General features: G+C 58.8%; 1 protein-coding gene across 6 annotated transcripts in view; it reads right to left on the reverse strand.

The window, feature by feature from the left end:
* Positions 1-19919, reverse strand: part of AXIN2 (axin 2) — a 30183-nt gene extending 10264 nt beyond the window's left edge. For 2 of the 6 annotated variants that reach the window (XM_057536345.1, XM_057536340.1), the window contains exons 1-4: positions 17982-18736; positions 16296-17230; positions 7788-7919; positions 94-196 (exon numbers count right to left, since the gene is read on the reverse strand). In XM_057536345.1, the coding sequence (XP_057392328.1) occupies positions 94-196; positions 7788-7919; positions 16296-17110 (1050 nt within the window). In that variant the 5' untranslated portion in view covers positions 17111-17230; positions 17982-18736. Of the gene's footprint in view, positions 1-93; positions 197-7787; positions 7920-16295; positions 17231-17981; positions 18737-19152; positions 19273-19784 lie in introns of those variants that run through there. The other 4 variants (XM_057536341.1, XM_057536344.1, XM_057536342.1 and 1 more) reach the window with 4 other exon arrangements.
* Between the last annotated feature and the right edge of the window lie 1028 nt (positions 19920-20947).

Raw genomic sequence — 20947 nt, forward strand, 5'->3', positions numbered from 1 at the left:
GGCCCTCCCCTGCCCTCCCTTCCCCCAGGTCCCAGGCGCCGGCCCCCAGCCCCCCACTCTTCCTCCCAGAAAAGAGCCGCCGACCGTACTCACCGGGAAATGAGGTAGGCACACCTGGCCGTTGGCCTTCACACTGCGATGCATTTCTCTCTGGAGCTGTTTCTTACTCCCCCCGAGGTAAGGAGGGATTCCATCTCTAAGGGAAAGGAAAGGGCAGAACCCACCGGCTCACGAGGAGGCCTTAGCGCACGGGCCGACTCACGCGCGCTCCTGAGACCCCGCCAACAGACGGGGCCGCGCACCTCCTGGGGCTGGGAGTGCCCCCCATCCCCGGGCGCTGTGGCCGTCCTTGCAGGGAAGTCAACCCAAGGCCCAACTGCCACACGTCCTGCCCCTCAAGCCTCTCTGGAAACGGCTCCCACTCGGATGCAGGAGCATCAACCTGGGAAGAGCTCGTGTCTCAGCTCTTGTCTTAGAACTGGGCCCACCGCAAAGGTCCCCCTATTTTACAGGTGCCCCAAGCAGGAGACTAAGACCCCTTTGGTCCCTCCGACGGTCTGTTACCACGGCAATCAGGGACCAGACACAGGAGACTAGGCCAGGCACTGGGGGAGGTGTGTGCTATCCTCCAGCAGCCCACCTCCCAGTTGTTCCCAAGTGTCTCCTTTCATCAGTCCCCGGCAGGCATCTTTGGGCTCCTTCCTTCCCTCAGCTCCAAACCCTACCACCCCCAACCAATGGATTCCCAGATCCGTGACCAATGTGGGCATAAAGAGAAAGCCCCTACTCCATGGTATTCTGTGCAATTCCTGCAAATATTTGAGTACCTACTATGTGCCAGACCTTGTTCTAGGCTCCGGGCAAGAGAGCAGCGAAGGAAGGGGATAAAAATGCAGACGACTGCCCTGAGGAAGCTTGTGCTCTAACGGAGCGGAACAAGTAATAAGCAAAAATTAAAAAGCAGTATCTGGGGCTTCCCTGGTGGCGCAGTGGTTGAGAATCCGCCTGCCAATGCAGGGGACGCGGGTTCGAGCCCTGGTCTGGGAAGATCCCACGTGCCGCGGAGCGACTGGGCCCGTGAGCCACAACTACTGAGCCTGCGCGTCTGGAGCCTGTGCTCCGCAACAAGAGAGGCCGCGATAGTGAGAGGCCCGCGCACCGCGATGAAGAGTGGCCCCCACTTGCCGCAACTAGAGAAAGCCCTCGCACAGAAACAAAGATCCAACACAGCCATAAATAAATAAAAATTTTTTTTTAAAAAAAGCAAGATCTATGGTGAGTTAAAAGGTGGTAAGCACTATGATGAAACACACGGCAGGAGATGGGGAGTGAGGACAGCGGGGGCATGGAGCTGCACTTTAAAAGGGAGGCGGTGGTCACTGAAATCCTCTCCATGAAGGTCATTTCTGAGCAAAGACCAGAGGGCAGAAGGGGCCCTTATGTTCTTCTTCATCACTATATTTTTAAAAAGCAAATGCAAGAGGTTTAAAAACAACTCTACCACCACCACCTCCACTCCAGCTAGTCTGCACTAAAAACAGGACCTGGAGTTGCTATGATTTTTTTTTTAAACTTTTGTTCTTGAAAGCAGTCGGACGGTCAAGGTGTGATTATTTTCCCATTGCTGTTCCTTCCAGAAGCCACTTATTTACAAAAGCCTCAGGGTTCAAACATTTCCATACTGAATCATCCTTCGATGCTATAAATGTTGGAATTAGCTGTTTGGCTAGTTCCCTTTCCCTGGTGTTTTGTTCATCAACGGGTGGCTGGCTCATCAGCGGTGGGTGACAATCAGCTACGCCTAAAAATGCCAGGAGCAGCCTGGGCCAACTGGTCGACCTCCAGCTCCTCCGTATGGCTGCGGATTCCGGAAGGCTGCTGACCTGGGCAGGAGAAAAGGGCCGCCGCCTCAGGGATGCAATACAGATACAGATGAACTGACCTGTGAGCCAAACCTTGGAAAAGAAGCACACAAAATCCGATCGTACTGAGGGTACAGGCGGAGAAGACAGGTCAACATAAAGCAAGGACTTGCTCACGCGTGTAAGTCCTGTCCCAGGGAAAGGCTGAGGGGGGTCAGACAGCAAGCACTGTGGCAATGGTCAGCCCGTTGACCAGCGAGGTCAAGTCTCCTAGGCAGCCTCCTACTCACTAAGGCCTGGGACGGGACTGGGCCCATGAAGGCCAAGTAGGAGAAAAGGTTCTAAGTCCAGAAACTTCCTGAACCACCTGGAGCTTCGTTACCAAAAAACTTTTCACCCCAGGATCATTCACAAGATGTGGGCCTGTCGCAAGCAGGCCTGGCTTGACCAGCAACTAAGGGCCATGCCCGCCGACTCCAACCCAAGGCTGCCGGCCCCCCATGGACTGAGTGATGTATAATCCAACTGCACCCTCACAAAACGCCTAAATCACCACATTTTATGGAGAACCAGAGGTGCTCCAAAGCGCTCCTGGAATCAGTCAGTAGGTCAGACCCAGGCTTCTAATCCAAGCCACCGGCGGGCTCCAGAACAGGCATCCTTAACTCACAACACGTACAGTCCAGGCCCAGCTGGAGGAGCCAAGCTTCCCAATGGTCTGAATGCGGGGGGCACCATTTCCTAAGCCCTACGGGGTCACCTGACATTCTGAAGGGGTGAATGGGGGGTTTGGGGAACATCCTGGAACGTCCTCCTGACCACTTAGGGCTCGCTGGCTATGGGGCACGCCGGCCCCCCATCTCCCACCTAAAACCCCTTGTGGGGTGTGGTAACGGCAGTGGACCAACAGACTGGGTCTCACGATGGTCTGAGCAACAACTTCTGCTGCCCCAGGGCTGCAAGACAAGGTCCATGTCCCAACCAGCAACTCTTCCGGGGCCGTAATAAGAGGATCGCTCTGCTCCAGGCCTCTCCCAGACAATCCTGGGGGTGGGAATCAAGCACCCCGTGGATCCCACCGTGACACACACGGGGCTGCACGAGTCCCAGGAGGCCCCCGCCCGTCCCCTCCAAGACTCTGACCTTGAGTGTCCCCCAAAAGCCTTTGCTCCTCCCCCTTGCCTCCCAAGATGAAACGAGCAGTAAGGCTTTCACACCTCGCGCTCTGTCTCCATATAAAGCAGGAGAAAGAAAAGTTAACTGGGGGAGGCAGACGGAGCAGGTCCCTGGCCACTTGAAGGCAAGAGGAACAAATGCGTTTTAAAACCACTCCTCCAACCAAGAACATGCATGCCCGCCACAGCCAGGGCAGGTGAAGGGTCCAGCTGCAGGCAAGGAAACACGAGACCAGCACAGGAAAGGGAGACCGACTTGCAAAGGCTCAGAGGCTCGACAGGCACCTTCGAGGAAATGTGCCTTTAATCCCACCCCACCCCCCTGACCCTCCAGCCAAGAATCTTCTTCCAAAACAGCCCCTCATTCCAGAAGGGGGCCTCTCTTCTTTTCATCCAGGCTCTGAAAGCCTGTGATCGGTTTCCTGGCTTCTCAGGACCACGAGCTGACCCGTGCCTGCGTCTCGGTCCCCGGACGGCCTCCTTTAATTGTAAACATTTTAGCTAACGCGCCCGCTGCCAGGCCAGCTGTTCTGGGGAGCGCTGGTTTTGAAGTGTGGACTCCACTTAGTCGCCATTTAAGCCGAGCCCATTAGTTTAGCCTTTTGACTCGGCCGTGCCCGGCCTGACCTGAATGTCGCTTTCCGGTGGCTTTGAAATAGCGGGCTCACGTACACACGCGTCCACTCGCATGTTCGTTTGGCCGCCACTCCGAAGGCGGCCTCTGATCACAGCCAACATCAAAAGGCCGGTTCGTAAGATAAGGCACTATTTGAAGTTCGCTCAGATGCTTTCCCCGGGGTCCAAAGTAAACCCATAAATAAGATATAAGGAAATAAAAATAAATATTATAAAATAACCTGGGCCACCCTCTGTGTGAAAGGCGACAAGAAGGTCTCGGGCTGATTTTGTGACACCCTCAGCAGAAGCACCCTCCGGATCGAGCGGATGCTGATTTCAGGAGCAGCTCTGCGCAGAGAGAGAGGTCAGGGCGCCGCCTCCATGCTGTCCTCCTAGCTTTCACTTCCTAACAGAGGCCACACCTGGGCGCCAGGAACCTGCTGCTTCTGATGTTTCTAGCGTGCCCCCCCCCCGCCACTGCAATCCTCCCACAGCCCCCGCAGTCCTTCTGCACAAGGGCTGGGGTTGAGGACTTGGCTGGGAGTCTAACTCTCCAAAAAAAAAAAACAACTAAAAAAGCCATTTCTTCTGAGAATGTAGGTTTCAGAGCAATGGGCTCGTAAGAGAGCCTTCTCAGAGGCCTTGTACAAAGACTCAACTCCCCAGCCATCTTAGACGGGGCTTTCTGTGGAGCGGGGAACCAGAAGTCGGCAGCGGGCCCTGGACTCGCCAAGGACAAGGCCCCCCGGCCCAGCTTCTACCGGGCCTCGTGCAAAGGCCCTGGGCCTTAACTGCTTCCCTGGCAAGTGAGACGACTGCTTGTGTCCGATGAACTCCATCCTTCTGGAGTCTACAGAAGGCGGCCCGTGACCCCCGCGCCTCCCGCCCCCGCCCAGCCGCGCCCCTTCCCCAGCCCCGCTGCCCGGCCTCTGTGCCCACGAGAAACGGCCAGGGCTCCTTTCATGCCTTACGGGGCGCTCCTATTCACCAGCGCCAGGAGGTTTCAAAGGGGCCTGCTGCCCTCTCGTCCCGCGAAGCTTCCCCGACGGACAACGGGCCGAAAGCGACTCGGTTCAGCTTCGCGTCCCCCCCGCGCTCCATCGCTCGCTCAGGCTCTGCTCTGCGCCAGGCCCCAAACTGGCCGAGCTGAAGAGGGCTCTAATCCCGGCCCAGGACCCCAGGGGGCCTGCCCGACGGGCCAGCCGGCCAGAAAGCACCTCGCCCGGCCCAGGCTTTCAGCACCTGCCAAGCCTGCGGGCCCGCCTGCGCCCCGTCGGAGTGGCTCTTGTGCCGAGACCCCTTTCCCACGCTGATGGGAAGCGCGGGCCCGGCGGCACCAACATGCCCACGTGGGGTCTGGCTGCGCCGGCTGCATCCAATAAGCTGCCCTAGAGGTTGGGAGGAGGACCAGAGGCCCCCCAGCGCTGGCGTCAGAAGACGGGCTCCAGCACACGAGCCCCAGGTCCCCAGGGACCCTCCCCCACCCCTTGGGGTCCTGGTTTACTCATCCCCAGCCCGAGGCAGCTGCGCCGAGGGAAGGGCTGGCCACGCCCTGAGGTTCTGCCACCTGGGACCCAGGGGTACCCAATGTGTCCCGGAGAGAAAGCCACCGAATGAGGGATTTGCCCTCTGTCTCGATTACCAACACGGACCCTCCTGGCCCACACGCCGACCCCTGCCGCCCAGGACAGCTGACTTCTCTGATCCCGGAACGCGGCTTCCCCGTGCGGTGAGGGCCTTAAGCCCACGAACGCTCTAGCTAAAGGCGGGAAGGGCGGGCGAGGGCTTTCAAGTCATCTCTCGATAGAACCGAGGGTTTTTCTTCCAGGCATAAAAGGGGGTAAAAAAAAGAGGGGTGAAGGCAGAGGGTGCAGGGGGGAAGTCCAAACTTGCTCCTCCCTCCCCCTCCCCGTTAAAAAGGAAAGCTGTGTGGTCACCAATAAATAAAACTAAAAGAGACTCAAGGTAGCTCAAAGGTCTCATTATCAACTACTGGGCCTAACATGCACGCGGGGCCGGGGGGAGCAGGCCAAGGGCAGGGGCCTGTCTGGCCCGGATCTGAGTTCTGTCTCTGACGGGAGTAGTTATGGGAACGCTGGGCATTCCTCCCTCATCTGTAAAAGTCACAAGCGTCGGCCAACCTTTCTGACTGGGTCCTGTGAGGCTCAGCCGGGTTTGGGGACTACACCCAAGTTATCTCATCCTGAACCCAGAATCCTCGTCCGTGACGGGGAGCAGGAGGCCAGCCAAAAATAACCTTGAAGAAAACTAAACAGAAGCCTCCTCGTCTAAAGGAAACTACCCTTGGCTAAGGAGAGTCGCTCGATGCCCTCGTTCAAGTCCAACTCACTCTTATTTTACACATAACGCTGACTACCACGTCATCCAAACACTAGTTAAAAGCTAGAGGAATGCTGCTGCTGGAAGCAAGTGCACACGAGCAAAAAAACGACAGCAGGCAGAATGACAGAGAGAAGAAAGAAGAACTATCTTAAAAAGGGGGGTGAGGCATCAATATCTCTAGGGGCAGAAAGCCTTATACAATTTCGAATTCTGTGAGATGATATTACAATGTAGAATGAAAACAGACCTTGGGATTAAATTATTTGAATCAAGAAACAAACTATGCCTTGTCTAATACTATTCAATAAAGACAGAGCAAAAACACATTGTTTTAAGAAATACATCCACCAAAGGATAATATTTTTCAAGTACAGTAACTTAAAGAGTTCAGTCGATATGGAAAACTTACCTCTGTGGAAGCCCTCATTTCTTCACTTTGGATGAAAGATGTGTTCCCTCCCTCCATTTTCACTCATGCCAAATTGCTATTCTTTTATTAAACTGGAACTTTTCACCTTAAACATCTCCCTCCTTTCACTAACAGGGGAATCTGAGGTAACACAATAAAAGCCACCAGGAAAATCAACAGTCAAGTCCCAAACCAACCCGTCAACTTTCCTTTCAACTGGTTCCACACCGCAGGCCAAGCAACAGATCACTGGCCAATGGAAACCAGATCATTTCAAACAAACTGGAAGAAGAGCCGGTCCCGTTTTGGGAAGCAAGCTAGAAGGAACAAACTCGACATGAGCGTGCCAGAACTTACAACGGCTCCACGGGCCTGCCTTGCAAAACGGTTCCCTTAGCAGAAGATCCTCCTCCAAGATGTTTGCAGAAAAGCCTCCAAAGACCACTTTTAGAACGGTGCTTCTCAGCTGGGTGCTGGCAGACGTGCCCGTGGGGAGTCTCGCCCAAGCCCAGGCTCCACCTCCTCCGAGCCTCCTGAATCAGAATCTCCAAAGTTGGCAGGAGACGGGGACGCCTGGTCCACCTCCCCGCCCCACTCCCACCCACCTGAGGCTCACAGAGGGTCACTGTTCTCCATCCACAGAGGTCACCACTGCATGACCTCAAATGACCTCCAACTCAAAGCATGACCCTGCCCCATGGCCTGCTGACCGCCATCAGACCACCCTGATGGCTTGGATTGCATCCAGAAATGCCAGCCGTCCATCTGCAAAAGAGCTGAGGTCAGAAACTGCTTTGGAGAAAAGCCCCACTTAGGGGCAGAGCCCCGGCTGCAGAGGGAAGACGCCCGCCGACACCGGATGAGCTGGGTGACGGCCGCTTGAGCACATCTGTGAGGCAGCCTGGCACGCAGTGTCCTGGAGGGAACCCTGGCTTTCTGACCCCACCATCACTGAGCCCCCAGACACATACCCTTCCCACGCCACCCCACCTCCCCACCTGCTGGCTCTGCAGAGGGACACCTGGATTCAAGACCCTCTCCTGCCCACCGGGAAGGCAGGCGCAATGATAACCGGAAGAGGGGCTTTTAAACTCAGGGAATCTGTGGACATTCACCTTAACCTCCTACCTTAGTTTGGCTTTCTTCTGTGAAGGTACCATTCAACCCCCTTTCAAGGCTCTGAGCGTCACTCCACCCAGGCGACCGCGGGAGCCTCCTGAGCCAGACCAGGGCCACCCCTGCGGCCTACTCCCCTCCCATCCAACAAACGTCCACGCGGACACAGGTGGGATTGGCAAAGCCGGGCGAGGACCCTGCCCCATGGCCTGGCGGGTCACACTGCCAGCCGTGTACGCGGTGGGGAAACCAGAACATACTTACACGCTACTGTCCGTCATGGACATGGAATCGTCGGTCAGCGCGTCACTGGATATCTCGCTGTCGTTGGCGCTGGCGGCTGGCGCGAAGACGCAGCCGGAACCCACGTGGTACGGATTCACCGGATCGCTCCTCCTGAAGGGCCATAGCACCGCGTCACCGACTCTCACCCAAAGCCCAGGGAACCGGGGGGCCCCAGGACAACCCCACGACGTGTTCCAGGCCAGCCTGCTGCCCAGGGCTGGGTGCTCCTCTGGGCAGAAAGCAGGGGCCACAGAGGGGCCTGCTGAGCCGCAGCTCTGCCAGGGGACAGGGGACCCCAGGGCATCTTACAGAGTTCTCAAGAGTCACCTGGAGGGGGGACCCTGCTCTTGGAGGGGGAGCTAGGGAATGACCAATGGGGTGGAGTGTCCTCCCTCCCCGTGCTCCCCCCCAGGCCTGTATGGGGAGAAGACAACGTGCGGGCCCCAGGACACTGAAACTTCCACACTTCCCGCCCCGGCTCCGCTAGGCGGAGATCTGAGAGGCAAACAACTAGCGGCTGGGCCTGGCGAGCGGACAGACGGACAGACAGGAGAGTTCAGGACGAGATCTGGGGCTCCTGTCCTGCCCCGAGCTGGGCCTCGGCCCACAGCCAGGCTGCCTCCCCCCAGGGCCGCCGAGGGCCTCCGGAGGGAGAGGAGGAGCACAGCTGTTTCCAAGGAAGGTCCAGGCCCTGCTCCGGGGCCTCCGCCCCCTGTTCTGCCCCCCGACCTCCTCCCAGAAACGCCAGTGTGCCGGCCCAGCCGGGCTGTGTTCCTCCTGTGTCACCTGCTGTGTCACCGCGAGGGCCTCAGTGCGGGAGGGAAGGGAGAGGGAGGACCCGCCGTTGCCGGTGGGCTGCAGGAGGGGCCCTCGTCTGCAAAGACCCAGGCCCACTCTGCCGGGGCCGCCGAGTCCAAGTAAGGGAACTCACTCCGCCAGGCCGCAGCGCCGGTCTGTAAAGATGGCCTTGGGGTTGGCGGGTGAAAGGGGCCCCCGAAGGGTGCTGACACCTCCTGCCCGCGCTCACCGAGCCCCAACCCTTTCGCGAGGTGCCCAGCCCCGGTCTCTGGTCTCCTGGCACCCATGGCCTGGCAGGCGGGTCCCCGTAACGGGGGTTGGGCAGGGGTACCAGGAGGAAGGCGGACGCGGAGCACAGGCCCACGAAGAGGCACCCCTTACACACGCCGTCTCATCCAGTCCCCACAGCCCCCTGGGGGAGGAGCGCGTGGGCCCATTTGACAGATGTGTCCCGGTGGCCCCGCAAGCACAGCAGCCCTGGATGTCAGAGCTGGAAGCGGCGGGTGTGGGCTGGATTCGTGCGGCTCCCATTCAGCCCCTCTCTCTGCCTCTGTTCAGAGACCAGCCTCGACGTTTCAGAAAGCTCTCGCGTAAGAGCCACGACGAGTGACCTGGAAGAGGAAGTCCTGGCCCTGCAGTGTCGGAGGGGCCGGGCCGGGTGGGAGCAGATGTGAGGACCAGGGATGGGAGAAGCAGCGGACAGTCCTCCCCGGCCTGGGGCAGGAGGGCGTCAAGCTGGCTGTGGGGGGGGGGCCCGGGGCTTCCCCAGCGGCACGAGGGGTCCGGGGGGGCCACCAGGCTGCACTGAAGTGGCCGTGGGGTGGGCAGGGAGCCGCTGCACAATTTGGCGGGAGGGAGGGCAGCGGGGCTGGAAAAGGGGGGAGAACGGCTCGGGCGGCTGTCCTCAGGGGGCCTGCCCTCTAGCTGCAGTGACAAAACAAACAAGAGTGACACTCAGAGGTGTACGAGTTGAGAGCCGGGAGGAGCGACTTAGGGCTCGCTGTGGGCGGGGCCTGGTTTGCTCCCTGCTGCACCTCCCCCGGCCCACGGCAGGGCCTCGAGGACTGTCTGCTGCCCGATCGTCTTCACGACCCCCCAGGGAGGTAACGGGCCCCAAGCGGGGGCCAAAAGCCTCGTCGGAGGTCACCCGCTGGAGGCCCGGCCGCGTGGAACCCACCTCCGGCCACCTGGAGGAGCTGATGGCAGCAGGGACCCCGAGTCTGTTGGTCTGAGCTAGGCCGGAACGTCAAGCCAGATCTCAGGGATGTGGCGTGGTGGAGAAGTGACCAGAAAGTGCAAACGAGGAACATGGCGCTTGAACTCATTGAACATCACGGCCCAGCGACCTTGACCTGTCACCTGGACACTCTGGCCATTGAATACCATGGGCCAGTGACCTTGACCTGTCACCTGGACCCTCTGCCCATTGAATACCACAGCCCAGTGACCTTGACCTTGTCACCTGGACACTCTGGCCCCCCCCTCCGCCCCCAGGATTTTCTACGATGAGGCAGTGAGGCTGGTGAGCTCTTCCATGACATAGAACTGGTCCCCACGTCCTCAGTGTGGGATTTCCAGACACCAGGGCAAGAGAGAGAGAAGGGTGGAGACAACCAAGGAGAGGCAGTTGGTTTTTCTGGAGAAGAGAGATGAGGGATGATTTAGTGAAGACAGTCTCCTAGCTGATAAGGAAGAGGGTGGCTCTGGGTGGTACTGCCACTGAAGGTGGAACAAGAGGAAACGGCTTACAAGCCAGAAAGAAGAAATCACTTCTCCATGGCCAGGGCAGACCCAAGGAGCGGGTGAGGGCAGGTCACGGGGTCGCCCAAGGCTTTAAAATGGCCCAAAGCCCGCAGCTGCCTAAACAGGCTGCTGCCTCAAAGCAGGATGGAGCAGCTGATGGACTTCAGGAACCAAGTAACGCAGAAATCAAGAGGCCGAGGGCTGGGGCCGGCTTGGCTCCCGGCCAGCTGGGTGACCCCAGCTGTCACAGCCTCCGTGGACACAGGGCTCCACTAAAACAACGTGCAGTTCAAACACGGCCACCTGCACGGGGTCCGTATGTTCTCCGAAAGGTCCAACGAGGGCACTGTTTACGGGGGTGGCATAGGAACGCTCCAAAAGACCACCCGCCGACAAAAGCAAGACTTCTTGGGTGGCACTGATCATGACAATTACATATCGTCAGTGCGTTTCCACGGTGAAGGCCTGTCCCGTGTACGAGACAACAAGCTCCACGAGGGCAGGGACAGGTCTGTCTTCCCCATCTGGGTCTCCCCAGCTGCAGGCAGCGTGGGGCTCGTGGCAGAAGCTCAAAGCTTCGTCCACTCTCCTTCTTTAAGGACCAAGGACCGAGCGGGTTGCTGAGGGGTGTTTTCGCCTACGAGGCATAACATGGAGATCAAGAGAGCCAACACGGCCTTAAACAGCCTTCACACACTCTTTCCATCCCTTCAGTGTTGCTATCTTTGTGGTATTAACACATTAACAGTGCCCCAAGTGTGAGGGTTGTAACTCAGCCTCTACAGGGAGAAAATGACTCAACAGAAACCCCTCCCTCCCCAGCAGAAAAAGGCACCTTGCTCAAATCCCACGTGTGGACAGAGTTCTGTGCTCCCGGTCAGACACACGGGTCCCAAAATAAACTCGCCTCCCTCCCTTCCAAAATAGAGGGCTACTGTGTGACCAGTAATTAAAAATGGAATATATTGCTCTTAGCTCAGTTGCCTGCAATAAAGTATTGGGATTTTCCTACCATCATAACAAGACAAGGCAGAGGAAGGTGGCAGGCCTGTGGGGAGAGACAGAGACTCAATTTTTTAAGAACTCAGAACTTCGTCAAAATCATCACGTAATTTCAAGAAAATGAATTAGAGCTGCTTTCTTGTGATCGCTTTAAAAAAAAAAAAAAAAAAAGAAAAAAAAAGAAGGGAAGAAACTCAACCACACTACAGTAATTGTACCCAGATGCTTTGAGTATTTCTTCAGGACTGTTGTGCTCCCAGTTGCTGCAAGGGTTTTAAATTCCTCTGGAGAGTAAAGGCCTATGTACAGATTTTGCACTGGGCATCCATCCACAGACCTGGTTTGCAATTTCAATATGCAAAGGGCTTTCAGCTGTCAGGTAGCAGAGGCTCCTGGGACCTTAAGGGAAGGGAAATGTCGGCTCCTCCTCTCCCCCAACCACCATTCTTATCTCTTATCTCGATGAGATGCTGCAGGCCCCCGCCTGCTCCCCAGACACCAGGGCAAAGCCCATACAGAGAGCACAACAGACGTGACCTTTGGGACCCCCTTCTGGGTCCCCTCTCAAAACAATGCAACTTAAAAAGTATTGGCTTCTAAGGCTGTGTGCTCTTCTTTTCCAAAGCCCTCTGACACTTGACTCACAAAGTCACTGCCCAGAAGGCGATGCTTGCTCCCTCCCACAAGCGTCTTCTAAGGTGAGGCTGGGGGCCTGGAGCGAGAGAGGCCGGGCACGCAGATGGCATCAGGCCACACCCCTGTGAGAGCAGGCAAACTTCGACAAGCGTGTCCTAGCAAAGCGCCCTCCTCAGAGCCTCTATCCGCTCGCTGTGGCCCGCCGCTTCCAGCACAGCTTTCCTCTCGCGTCATTTTCTTTGATGATGGAGGCCAAGCTTGATGCCAGTGGCTTTGCATAAACCGGCCCCATCAGCGAGCGCGCTCTGGGGGGACGGGAAGCGCGGGGAGCCGGCGGAGGGCCACCTGCTGGGGCCCCTGGCTTCACGTGAGGCCAGAGCAGAGGGTCCAGTGAGAGACAGGGAAGACTGCCCAGGGCAGGGCAAGGAGAGCATCCCGACCCCGGCTCCGAACTCCACAGCCCCTCTGCACACGCCTCCACGCTCCAGGTGTTGTGTGTGTCTGTGTGTAGTCTGTGTATGTGTGTAGTCTGTGTGTGTACATGTGTGTGTAATCTGTGTGTGTCTGTGTATAGTCTGTGTGTGTGTCTTGTGTAGTCTGTGTGTGTGTGTGTGTAGTCTGTGTCTGTGTGTGTGTCTGTGTGTGTGTCTTGTGTAGTCTGTGTGTGTGTGTGTGTAGTCTGTGTGTGTGTGTCTGTGTGTAGTCTGTGCGTCTGTGTGTGGTCTGTGTGTAATCTGTGTGTCTGTAGTCTGTGTGTGTGTGTGTGTAGCCTGTGTCTGTGTAGTCTGTGTATGTGTCTGTGTGTGTGTCTGTGTCTGTAGTCTGTGTGTAATGTGTCTGTGTAGTCTGTGTATGTGTCTGTGTATAGTCTGTGTGTGTGTCCGTGTGTAGCCTGTGTGTTTGTGTGTGTGTTGTCTCTGTGTGTGTCTGGGTGTAGTCTATGTCTGTGTGTAGTCTGTGTGTAGTCTCTGTGTGTGTCCGTGTGCAGCCTGTGTGTGTCTGTGTGTGTTGTCTGTGTGTGTGTGTGTAGTCTTTGTGTGTAGTCTGTGTGTATACTCTGTGTGTCGTCTGTGTGTAGTCTGTGTGTGTAGTCTGTGTGTCTGTGTCTGTAGTCCCTGTGTGTGTGTGTCCGTGTGTGTCTGTGTGTGTGTGTCTGGGTGTAGTCTGTGTGTCTGTGTCTGTAGTCCCTGTGTGTGTGTCTGTGTGTGCGTCTGTGTGTAGTCTATGTCTGTGTGTACTCTGTGTATAGGCTGTGTCTGGGTGTAGTCTGTGTGTGTGTCTGTGTGTAGCCTGTGTGTGTCTGTGTGTGCGTCTGTGTGTAGTCTGTGTCTGTGTGTAGTCTGTGTGTGTGTCTGTGTGTAGCCTGTGTGTGTGTTGTCTGTGTGTGTAGTCTGTGTGTCTGTGTCCGTAGTCCCTGTGTGTGTGTAGCCTGTGTGTGTGTAGCCTGTGTGTTGTCTGTGTGTGTGTCTGCGTGTAGCCTGTGTGCCTCGCCCTGGCTCTGGGTTACTTACAGGGACCATGAGAAGCCCAGGCCTCCTACTGGACCACTTGCCAACCAGAGCCCCTCCCTCTGAGGACCATGCCTGCTCTTAGGCTCCAGCTCTTTATGTGAAACCTGACACCACGTCAGTAAGGACACAAACAAGTCATTAAAAACGAGGCGCCTCTAGGCACTCAAGGAAATCAAAGGGCTTAACGACCAGCCATGCCCTTGGCATCCAGCTGCCGAGACTGCTCCCCAACAGCCGGTGAAAGGGACCGACCCCTCGGCAGGATTCAGGTTTCCTGCTTCATTCACTGGACTGACTTATCAGGCCGTCCACAGGCCGGGCACCTGGCCTGACAAGTGGCGGGGAGGCCGACTTGACTTAGGGACGATCGCACATCCCAGAACCAGCTGCGAACGCAGGCTCAAGTTCAGCAGGCAGAGAAAGTTGAGGCGTGGGGAGGGGACATGCTGCAACTTCACAGTGAACACGTGCTAGAACCCAAGGCTCACTCTCTGAAGGTGGGACCCGAACCTGGTTGGCCCTTCTCACACAGCCAGTGGTGAGCGCTGTTAAGTCAAGCCAATTATAATGCTTTACGTCTGTTCAGACATTTCCCTTCACAACGGGCTTTCCTGTTTATTATTTTGGTCCTAATATTATAGCAACCTGTGACATAAACTGAAGGGAGGGTTGTCCACTCACTTTACAGAGGGCACACGGGCTTCAGAAAGACTTCAACCCAGGTGGTAAGAGGCGGTCCGGGCTGCAGCTCAGGCCTCTGAATAACTCGGGGCAGCTCCTAATAACACACCTCAGGCACCCTTGAATACCTTGCATGTTAAAAAAATTATCAGGGTGTGTCTTAATTTCTCTCTGATGATGCCCAGGTAAGACACGTGCAGTCCAGGTAAGGTATGTCGTCTCATCCCAACAGTGGGAGAAAACACACACACGTATCTAGTATGGAAACCCCAGAGGCCAACGAAAGGTGTCATTTGTACATGAACACCCACGGTTCCCAGCCAAAAGCCGAGCGCTGACACACAAAGCACCCCAGGCCCTGCATCCAGGGTCCCCAACGCTCCGGAGAGTCACCCCATAAAGCCGAGTCCTAGAAGCATCCCGGCTGGGGGCTGTGGAAGGGGGAGGGGCGCGCCCAGGCTCGGTCCCACCGCCCGCCCACGAAGGGGAGGGGTCACAGGAGGGTCCCACCTGGGGAGCCTGTCTCGCTCCAAAACCACGCAGGGCGCTGTTTACAAAGGTGGTGCTCTGGGCCCTGACACTGGGGGACACAGAAGCCCCACTGTCTGAAGGCTCCCGGAGAAGCTGCCTGACCACAGGCCTTAAGTAGCCCTGGCGACCGCTGCCAACCTGGAGGGCACGGAGGCCAGCGGGGTTTACCCAAACGTCCACCTAACAGAACAGGGCAGGGGTGGCAGGTGGCCGTGACTGCCAGCCACAGAAGCCAGAGCCAGTATCCTCCTCCAGAACAGCCTGAAGCCATGAGCTTAAAGATGCTGAAACAACTCCGCTCACGTGATCCTTGGCTCCCTCGCAAAAGCCAATCCGTTCCCACTTAGGTGTAGACCAGATGTCTGCGCGCAGACGACCGGCTCCCGAGGCTGCAGGAGTGCCCCCTGGTGGACCCAGCACAATCCTTCCCTCCCTGCAGGGCCACCCCGAGATCACAGGCTTCCAGGCTCAGACCCCGCTCCTCTGCCCCTCCTCCTGCCTCGGACCCTACAGAGGGAGGGTAACCTCCAGAGACACAGCCGCCAGATCGCGTCTGCCTTTCCGAACCCACGGAGCAGGTCACAATGGGCAGCGAGGTAAGCAGCTCCCAGCCAGCCCCTCCCCGGCACGCTGTCCGCCACAACCCGGGATTGAGAGGCTCATTCTCCTTTCGGATATTTGAAAGGGGAGAACGAGAAAGAGACAGAAAAACTCATTCTAACAGGAGGTCTGAAGTTGCCTCCAAAGATCAAGAACCTTGAGACTTGGCCATTCTATAAAGAACTATTTGTCTTTGAAGCCTCGAAAGAGAAGGTACTCTTCTCTTCTCCAGTCCTCTCCGGCCAAGACCTCTTCTCCATCAGCACCAAGCAACGCAATAAACAACCGGGGTCTGATCCTCGGGCCGCAAGCATTGAAAACCCAGAATAATGTATCAGCAGACTCCAAAGCTAAGGGTCCTGCATTCGGGAAAGTCACAAGGCCTCCCCTCCTTAGGAGGGTTTCTTGCAGGGTTAATATCTCATTCCACAAAGAGAACCGCAAGCTCAGCTGTTAAGCCAATTGCTGGCTCTTATCTGAACTTAAAGCTCAATAGATCCCACTTATCCCCACGGTCAGTGGGCACACACGTTATTTCCTGGGGCTCTGCCACAACCCAGGTGCCTCCCCGGCCACGTTCATCCTACTCCCTATTGCTTAGCTGTGAACGACCCCTTCCTAAACCGGTGCCCGGTAGCTGGCGAGTCAGCGGCATCAAAGGCTGCTGTCCTCTCTCCACCACCCCACCCCAAGACTGGCCCAGGATAGTAAGTAACCCGCATTAACGCACACTGCCTGCCACTGTGTGAAGTCAGCACTGGAAAACTACAGGTATTTAGCCGTGTGTGCATCGCCTTCCCGCCCCTTTCAACAGCAAAACGCAAGATCGAAGGGTTCGTGGCCAGCGGTCCGAGCTCAAGACAGGCCTTTGTCAGCCTCCGCGGCACATGCATCCGGCCATCCACCCTACTTAACTCAAAACATCTGCAAAGGCCATCTCACCCTCCAAGCTCCCCTAGCCCCTCACCCTCCACCAAAGGCTCACCTGTATCCATTCTCGACAGTTTCTGTGGACCTCACACTGACTGTAGCCCTCAGAGTTTTGCTGGACAAGCCAACCACGGTGGGGGAGAGTTTGCACTTGAAGTCGGCGCACGTCCACTCCTCTTCCTCGTTCAGCGTGGGGAGGTAGCCACACACGAGCTTCAGGCTCCCCAGCCCCCCGCTGCTCACGCAGGCTGGGTTTTCACCCCCACTCCTCACGTATTCGAGGTATATATCAGAAGTCAGAAACATCTGGTAGGCATTGTCCTCCATCACCGCCTGGATCTCAGTCTGCGCCTGGTCAAACATGACAGAATCGATCTGCTGCTTCTTGATGCCATCTCTGATGTAGGTCTTGGTGGCAGGTTTCAGCTGCTTGGAGACAATGCTGTTGTTCTCGATGTACCTTTTGTAGATCGCTTTGGCTACTCGTAAAGTTTTGGCATCCTTCAGGTTCATCTGCCTGAATCCATTGCAGGCAAACCAGAAGTCTAAGGTATCCACGCATTTCTCCCTCTCCAGGAAAGTCCGGAAGAGATACGCACCGTCTTGGTCACCCAGCAAGGAGTGCAGGGACTTGGTCCACCTGGTCAGAGGGGAATCCGGAGACGCCCGCCCCTCCGGCTCGCCCAACCCGTCCTCATTCCGCCTGGCACTGGAGGGGACAGGCAGGGGTTTGGCGGCCGGGCCCTTTCCCACCCCGGGCTGGCACGGTGGGGTCTCCCCTTCTTCGCCCGGCACTGGGGGCCGCGGGGCGTCCTCGCGGAAGCTGCTGCTGGGGTCTGGGAGGCGAGGCACCAACACAGCGCTGCTCATGGCGAGTGAGTTCTTCCCGCTGAGTTGAGGAATTTTTTTTTCTCCTTCCAGTTCCTCTCAGCAATCAGCGTGGTCTCTCTTTCTCTCTCAAGTCAGCAGGGACTCATCCGAGCCTCCTTTCTGGGAAGAAAAGGAAGGGGGGGGGGAGGTAGAGGGAGAGAAAAGGGTATTGATATAATCAAAACCAGATCTACCCAACATCAAAGCAAGAAAGTAAACAGGCTTTTCAACTCCTCAAATTCAAATCAAGCAACCCAGCTATCTGCGAGGTGCTCATCTAAAGTATCAGACGCTGCTTTTTCAAAGGCGAAATCTGAGCTCCCTGCACGCTTGGGGGGGAGGGGGGAGGGGGAAGGGGCGGGGAAGGGGCGCGGGGAGGGGGGGAGGTGGGGCGGAGGGCTCGGGAGGTGGAAGACACCAGCTTCCAAAAACCCACCGACCCGGGCGCACGCAGGGCGGCCCTCCCCTCCCCTGCCCTCCCCTCGCCCCGACAGCATCCACTCCAAAGACGCGCACCCCGCGCCGCTGGGCTGTGTGCAGGTGAAACCAATTTCGGTAAATTTCCCCACTCGGCTCTCCGCACAGATAACTCGAGCTCCAAACGCGCCCGTCCCCGGCATCTGGTTCCCATTCCCCCCACCCACCCCTTCCCCCTGCGCCCCCCCTTCCCACTCCTTAAAAATTCAGAAGAGCCTCGACCGAGGAGGAAAGCCCGCCCAGCACAGGGCGGAACGGGCGCCCGGACTCCCGGCTGCAGCCCCCGCCCCGCAACCCAGATGGAAGCGTTCGCTGCGCCCCCGCCTCCCGCCAAGAATCCGGCTCAGTCTACACCTCGGTCTTCCGGGCTCCCCCAAACCAGAAATCCACTCACTCAGACAAGGCTTTGATCTTCCAACTTTGCCAGGGAGCAGAGAAGCCTCACGACCCGTCGCCCCCGCGCCCCCCGCCTCCTGGAGCCGCAAACCCTACAAAACCGGATCAGAAACCGTCTCACGCTACCACTGCCTGTGCCAGGAATCCCAGACTCGGCTGACCTCAAGCCTCTTTTTCCCAAAAGCAAAAAGTCTTATCTAACCAGTAAACCAGCCGCTTTCCCCAGCAAGGGGAGGATCAAACTCGGGAGAGGGCAGGGGCGGGCCGGCGGGGCGGGGGGCGCAACCCCGAACCGGGGGCGGGAACCCTGGGCTCCGGGTGGGCGCGCGTGGCCCCCGTGCGGGGCCTCAGGCCGCCGGTAGCGCCGCGTTCCCCGGGCGGAGGGGAGGTGGGGCGGCCCCGTTACCTGGAAGACCAAGGCGGCCCGAGGCCCGGCTCTCATCTCCGCCGAGCCCCCCCGGCCCGCCCCCCGACCCCAATCCACCCCGACGCGTCCAGAGCCCCGGTGGGCGCTCGCAGCCCCCGAGCCCGGGTCGGAGGCGCCCGCAGGAGAAGCGCGGAAAGCGGCAGCCGGTCCAGCAATGGCGACGCGCGGAGGCTCGGCCTCTCCGCACGAGGGGCCGGGGCGGCCGGGGGCGCGGGGCCGGGCGGCAGGAGACACGCGGGGGACGCGGGCGCCCCGGGCTCGGGCCGCTCGGGCGCGCAGACTGAGCCTCGGCCGGCGCTCGGGGCCCCTCTGCGCGGACCCGGGCTGGGAGGGGAGGACTGGAGGGGAGGAGAGGAGAGGAGGGGAGGAGAGAGAGGCGGGAGGGGGCGGGGGGAGGGGAGGGGAGGGGGCGGGGGGCGCCGCCACCCTTTCATCCCACCTCCCAAAGGCACTCCGGCGCACACTCGCACCCAGACTCCCATCCAGCACCGCCCCGGCGCAGCGCCCCCGGGGGAGGGGGATCTGCCCCCGCTCCGCCCCCGCCGCGGCCGCCACTCGCACAAGTCTCTCCGCCGGGCCCCCGCCACCCCGGCCGAGCCCCCCGGAGCGCCGGGCGCCGCGCCCGCCGCCCCTCTCCGCGCCCGCCCGGAGCGCGCCCCGAAATAGCCGGCCTGCCCACTTCAAAGGGCCGCCCGGCACATCAAAGCGCGCGGGCCGCCCGCCGCCTCGGCCTCGCACTCACCAGGGGTCCGCGCGCGCGCTCCGCGCCCAGACCTCGCGGGCGCCCCGGGCAGGGCCTCGGCCCCGGCCCCCGGATCGGCTCGCCGCCACGGCCCCGGGCCCCCCCGGGCCGGTCCCGGCGTCGGGGAACATGGGGGAGTCGCACGGCCGGGGAGGGAGTGCGGGGAACCCGGCGGCGAGGGAGGGGGCAGAGGCGCGCCCCGCGCCCCTCTTTCTGCGGAAGATCCGAGTGGGCCTCGCCCCCGCCGCGGCCGCCCTCGGCCCCTCCGGCCCCCGCCCGGCCCGGCTTTCGACACGGGCCCCGCTTCCAGCAGCCACTCCGGGCACCCAACGTCCTCCGGGCGCTTCCAACAAAAACTGCGCCGTGGATTTCACTGTGCACTTCAAAGGCGCGAGCCGGCGCACGGTCCTGAAAGGGAGGTACGCGCCCGCCGCGCTCCGGGCCGCCCCCGGGGCCCCCGCCGCCCCTCTCCGGGGCCGTCCGGCTCGCGGCCGCCCTCCCGGCCGCCTCTCGGCCGGGCCGGACCCCCTCCCGCGCCCTGCGCCCGCGACGCGGCTGGGCGCGACCTCGCCCCCGGCCCGGGGGGGCCCGGCTCGGAAGCGGCTCGGCCGGGGCCGCGCCTCCGCCCCCACCTTTTACAGCACAGCTTTCGCCGGGGGAGACGGGCGCCTCGGACGCCCGGCGGCCCGGCGATCCATGACTGCCAGGGGTTATTTTTATTTCCCGGCGCTCGGGTGGTTACCGAGTTGCCAGGACCTTATCAAAGCGCAGCCGGCTCCAGCCGACTCCCCCGGGCCGGGCCCGGGCCGCCAGTGATCCCGCCGCGCCAATCACTGCCGCGCTCGGCCGGCCCGCGCCTCCCGCCTTAAAGGGACAGCGCCCCGCGCCCGCCCCGGCCCGGCCCAGCCCGCCCCCGCCCCCCGCCAGGCCCCCGAGGCCACCCGGGCGCTCCCGGCCCGAGTTCTGATTCCGCCTCTCAAGTGCTCTGGCCTTTTTGCTCTGGCTTCCTCCCCCGGCCTGCCCCGTCCTCCCCAGGTCGGGAAAGCAACAGTTTATTGTGGCATCCTGGCCATCGCAAGAACTGCAAGCAGGCAGTTTTTTTTGTTTGTTTTTTTGTTTTGTTTTTTTCTATCATCGAACACTTTTCTACCTCTGTTCAAGTTTCCCTGGGAATTTGGGCTTGGAGGAGCTTGTCAAAGGAGTGGCTAGTCCCGGGATGGGATGGCCAAGTGTCACAGGAGGGACGCGGACCTGGACGCAGAAGGCACGGGCGTGCTTGTGCGCTCCTGCCTCTGAGTGTGAGTTAGTGTGAGTTAGGGTCAAAGTGCGTAGTTTGTGGATGTGTGAAGATGGGGGTGTGACTCTGCCAGCAGGGGCCTGAGTGCTGGAGAGGGGCCCTGACACCTCGCTGGGAAGCGAGCCTCAATTTCCTGAAGATTTAACCCCAAATTCCCAACCTGGCCATCAGGACTCTCCCAGCACATACATCGTACATCGACCCTCTTTCTGTATCAACTGTATAGGCAACACTCTCTTGGAAGCATCCCCCCATCCTCCCATACGTTACGTATTAAGCAGACATGGGATGTCTTCTTTCCCCATCGACTCTCAGTTTTAATGTATTGAAAACTCCTCACCCCAGTGTCACCTTTGAATCCTTCCCAACATCCATCCAAAAATGTTTAGGAGGTACAACCTTCTCACTTAAAGTAATAAGAAAACATACCACAAACCCAGAACATTATTTACTTGTCTGTTGCTATAGAATGATCTCTCATATGATGAGCTAATAATT

Source organism: Balaenoptera acutorostrata, chromosome 20 (assembly GCF_949987535.1).
Source record: "Balaenoptera acutorostrata chromosome 20, mBalAcu1.1, whole genome shotgun sequence".
Taxonomy (NCBI): domain Eukaryota; kingdom Metazoa; phylum Chordata; class Mammalia; order Artiodactyla; family Balaenopteridae; genus Balaenoptera; species Balaenoptera acutorostrata.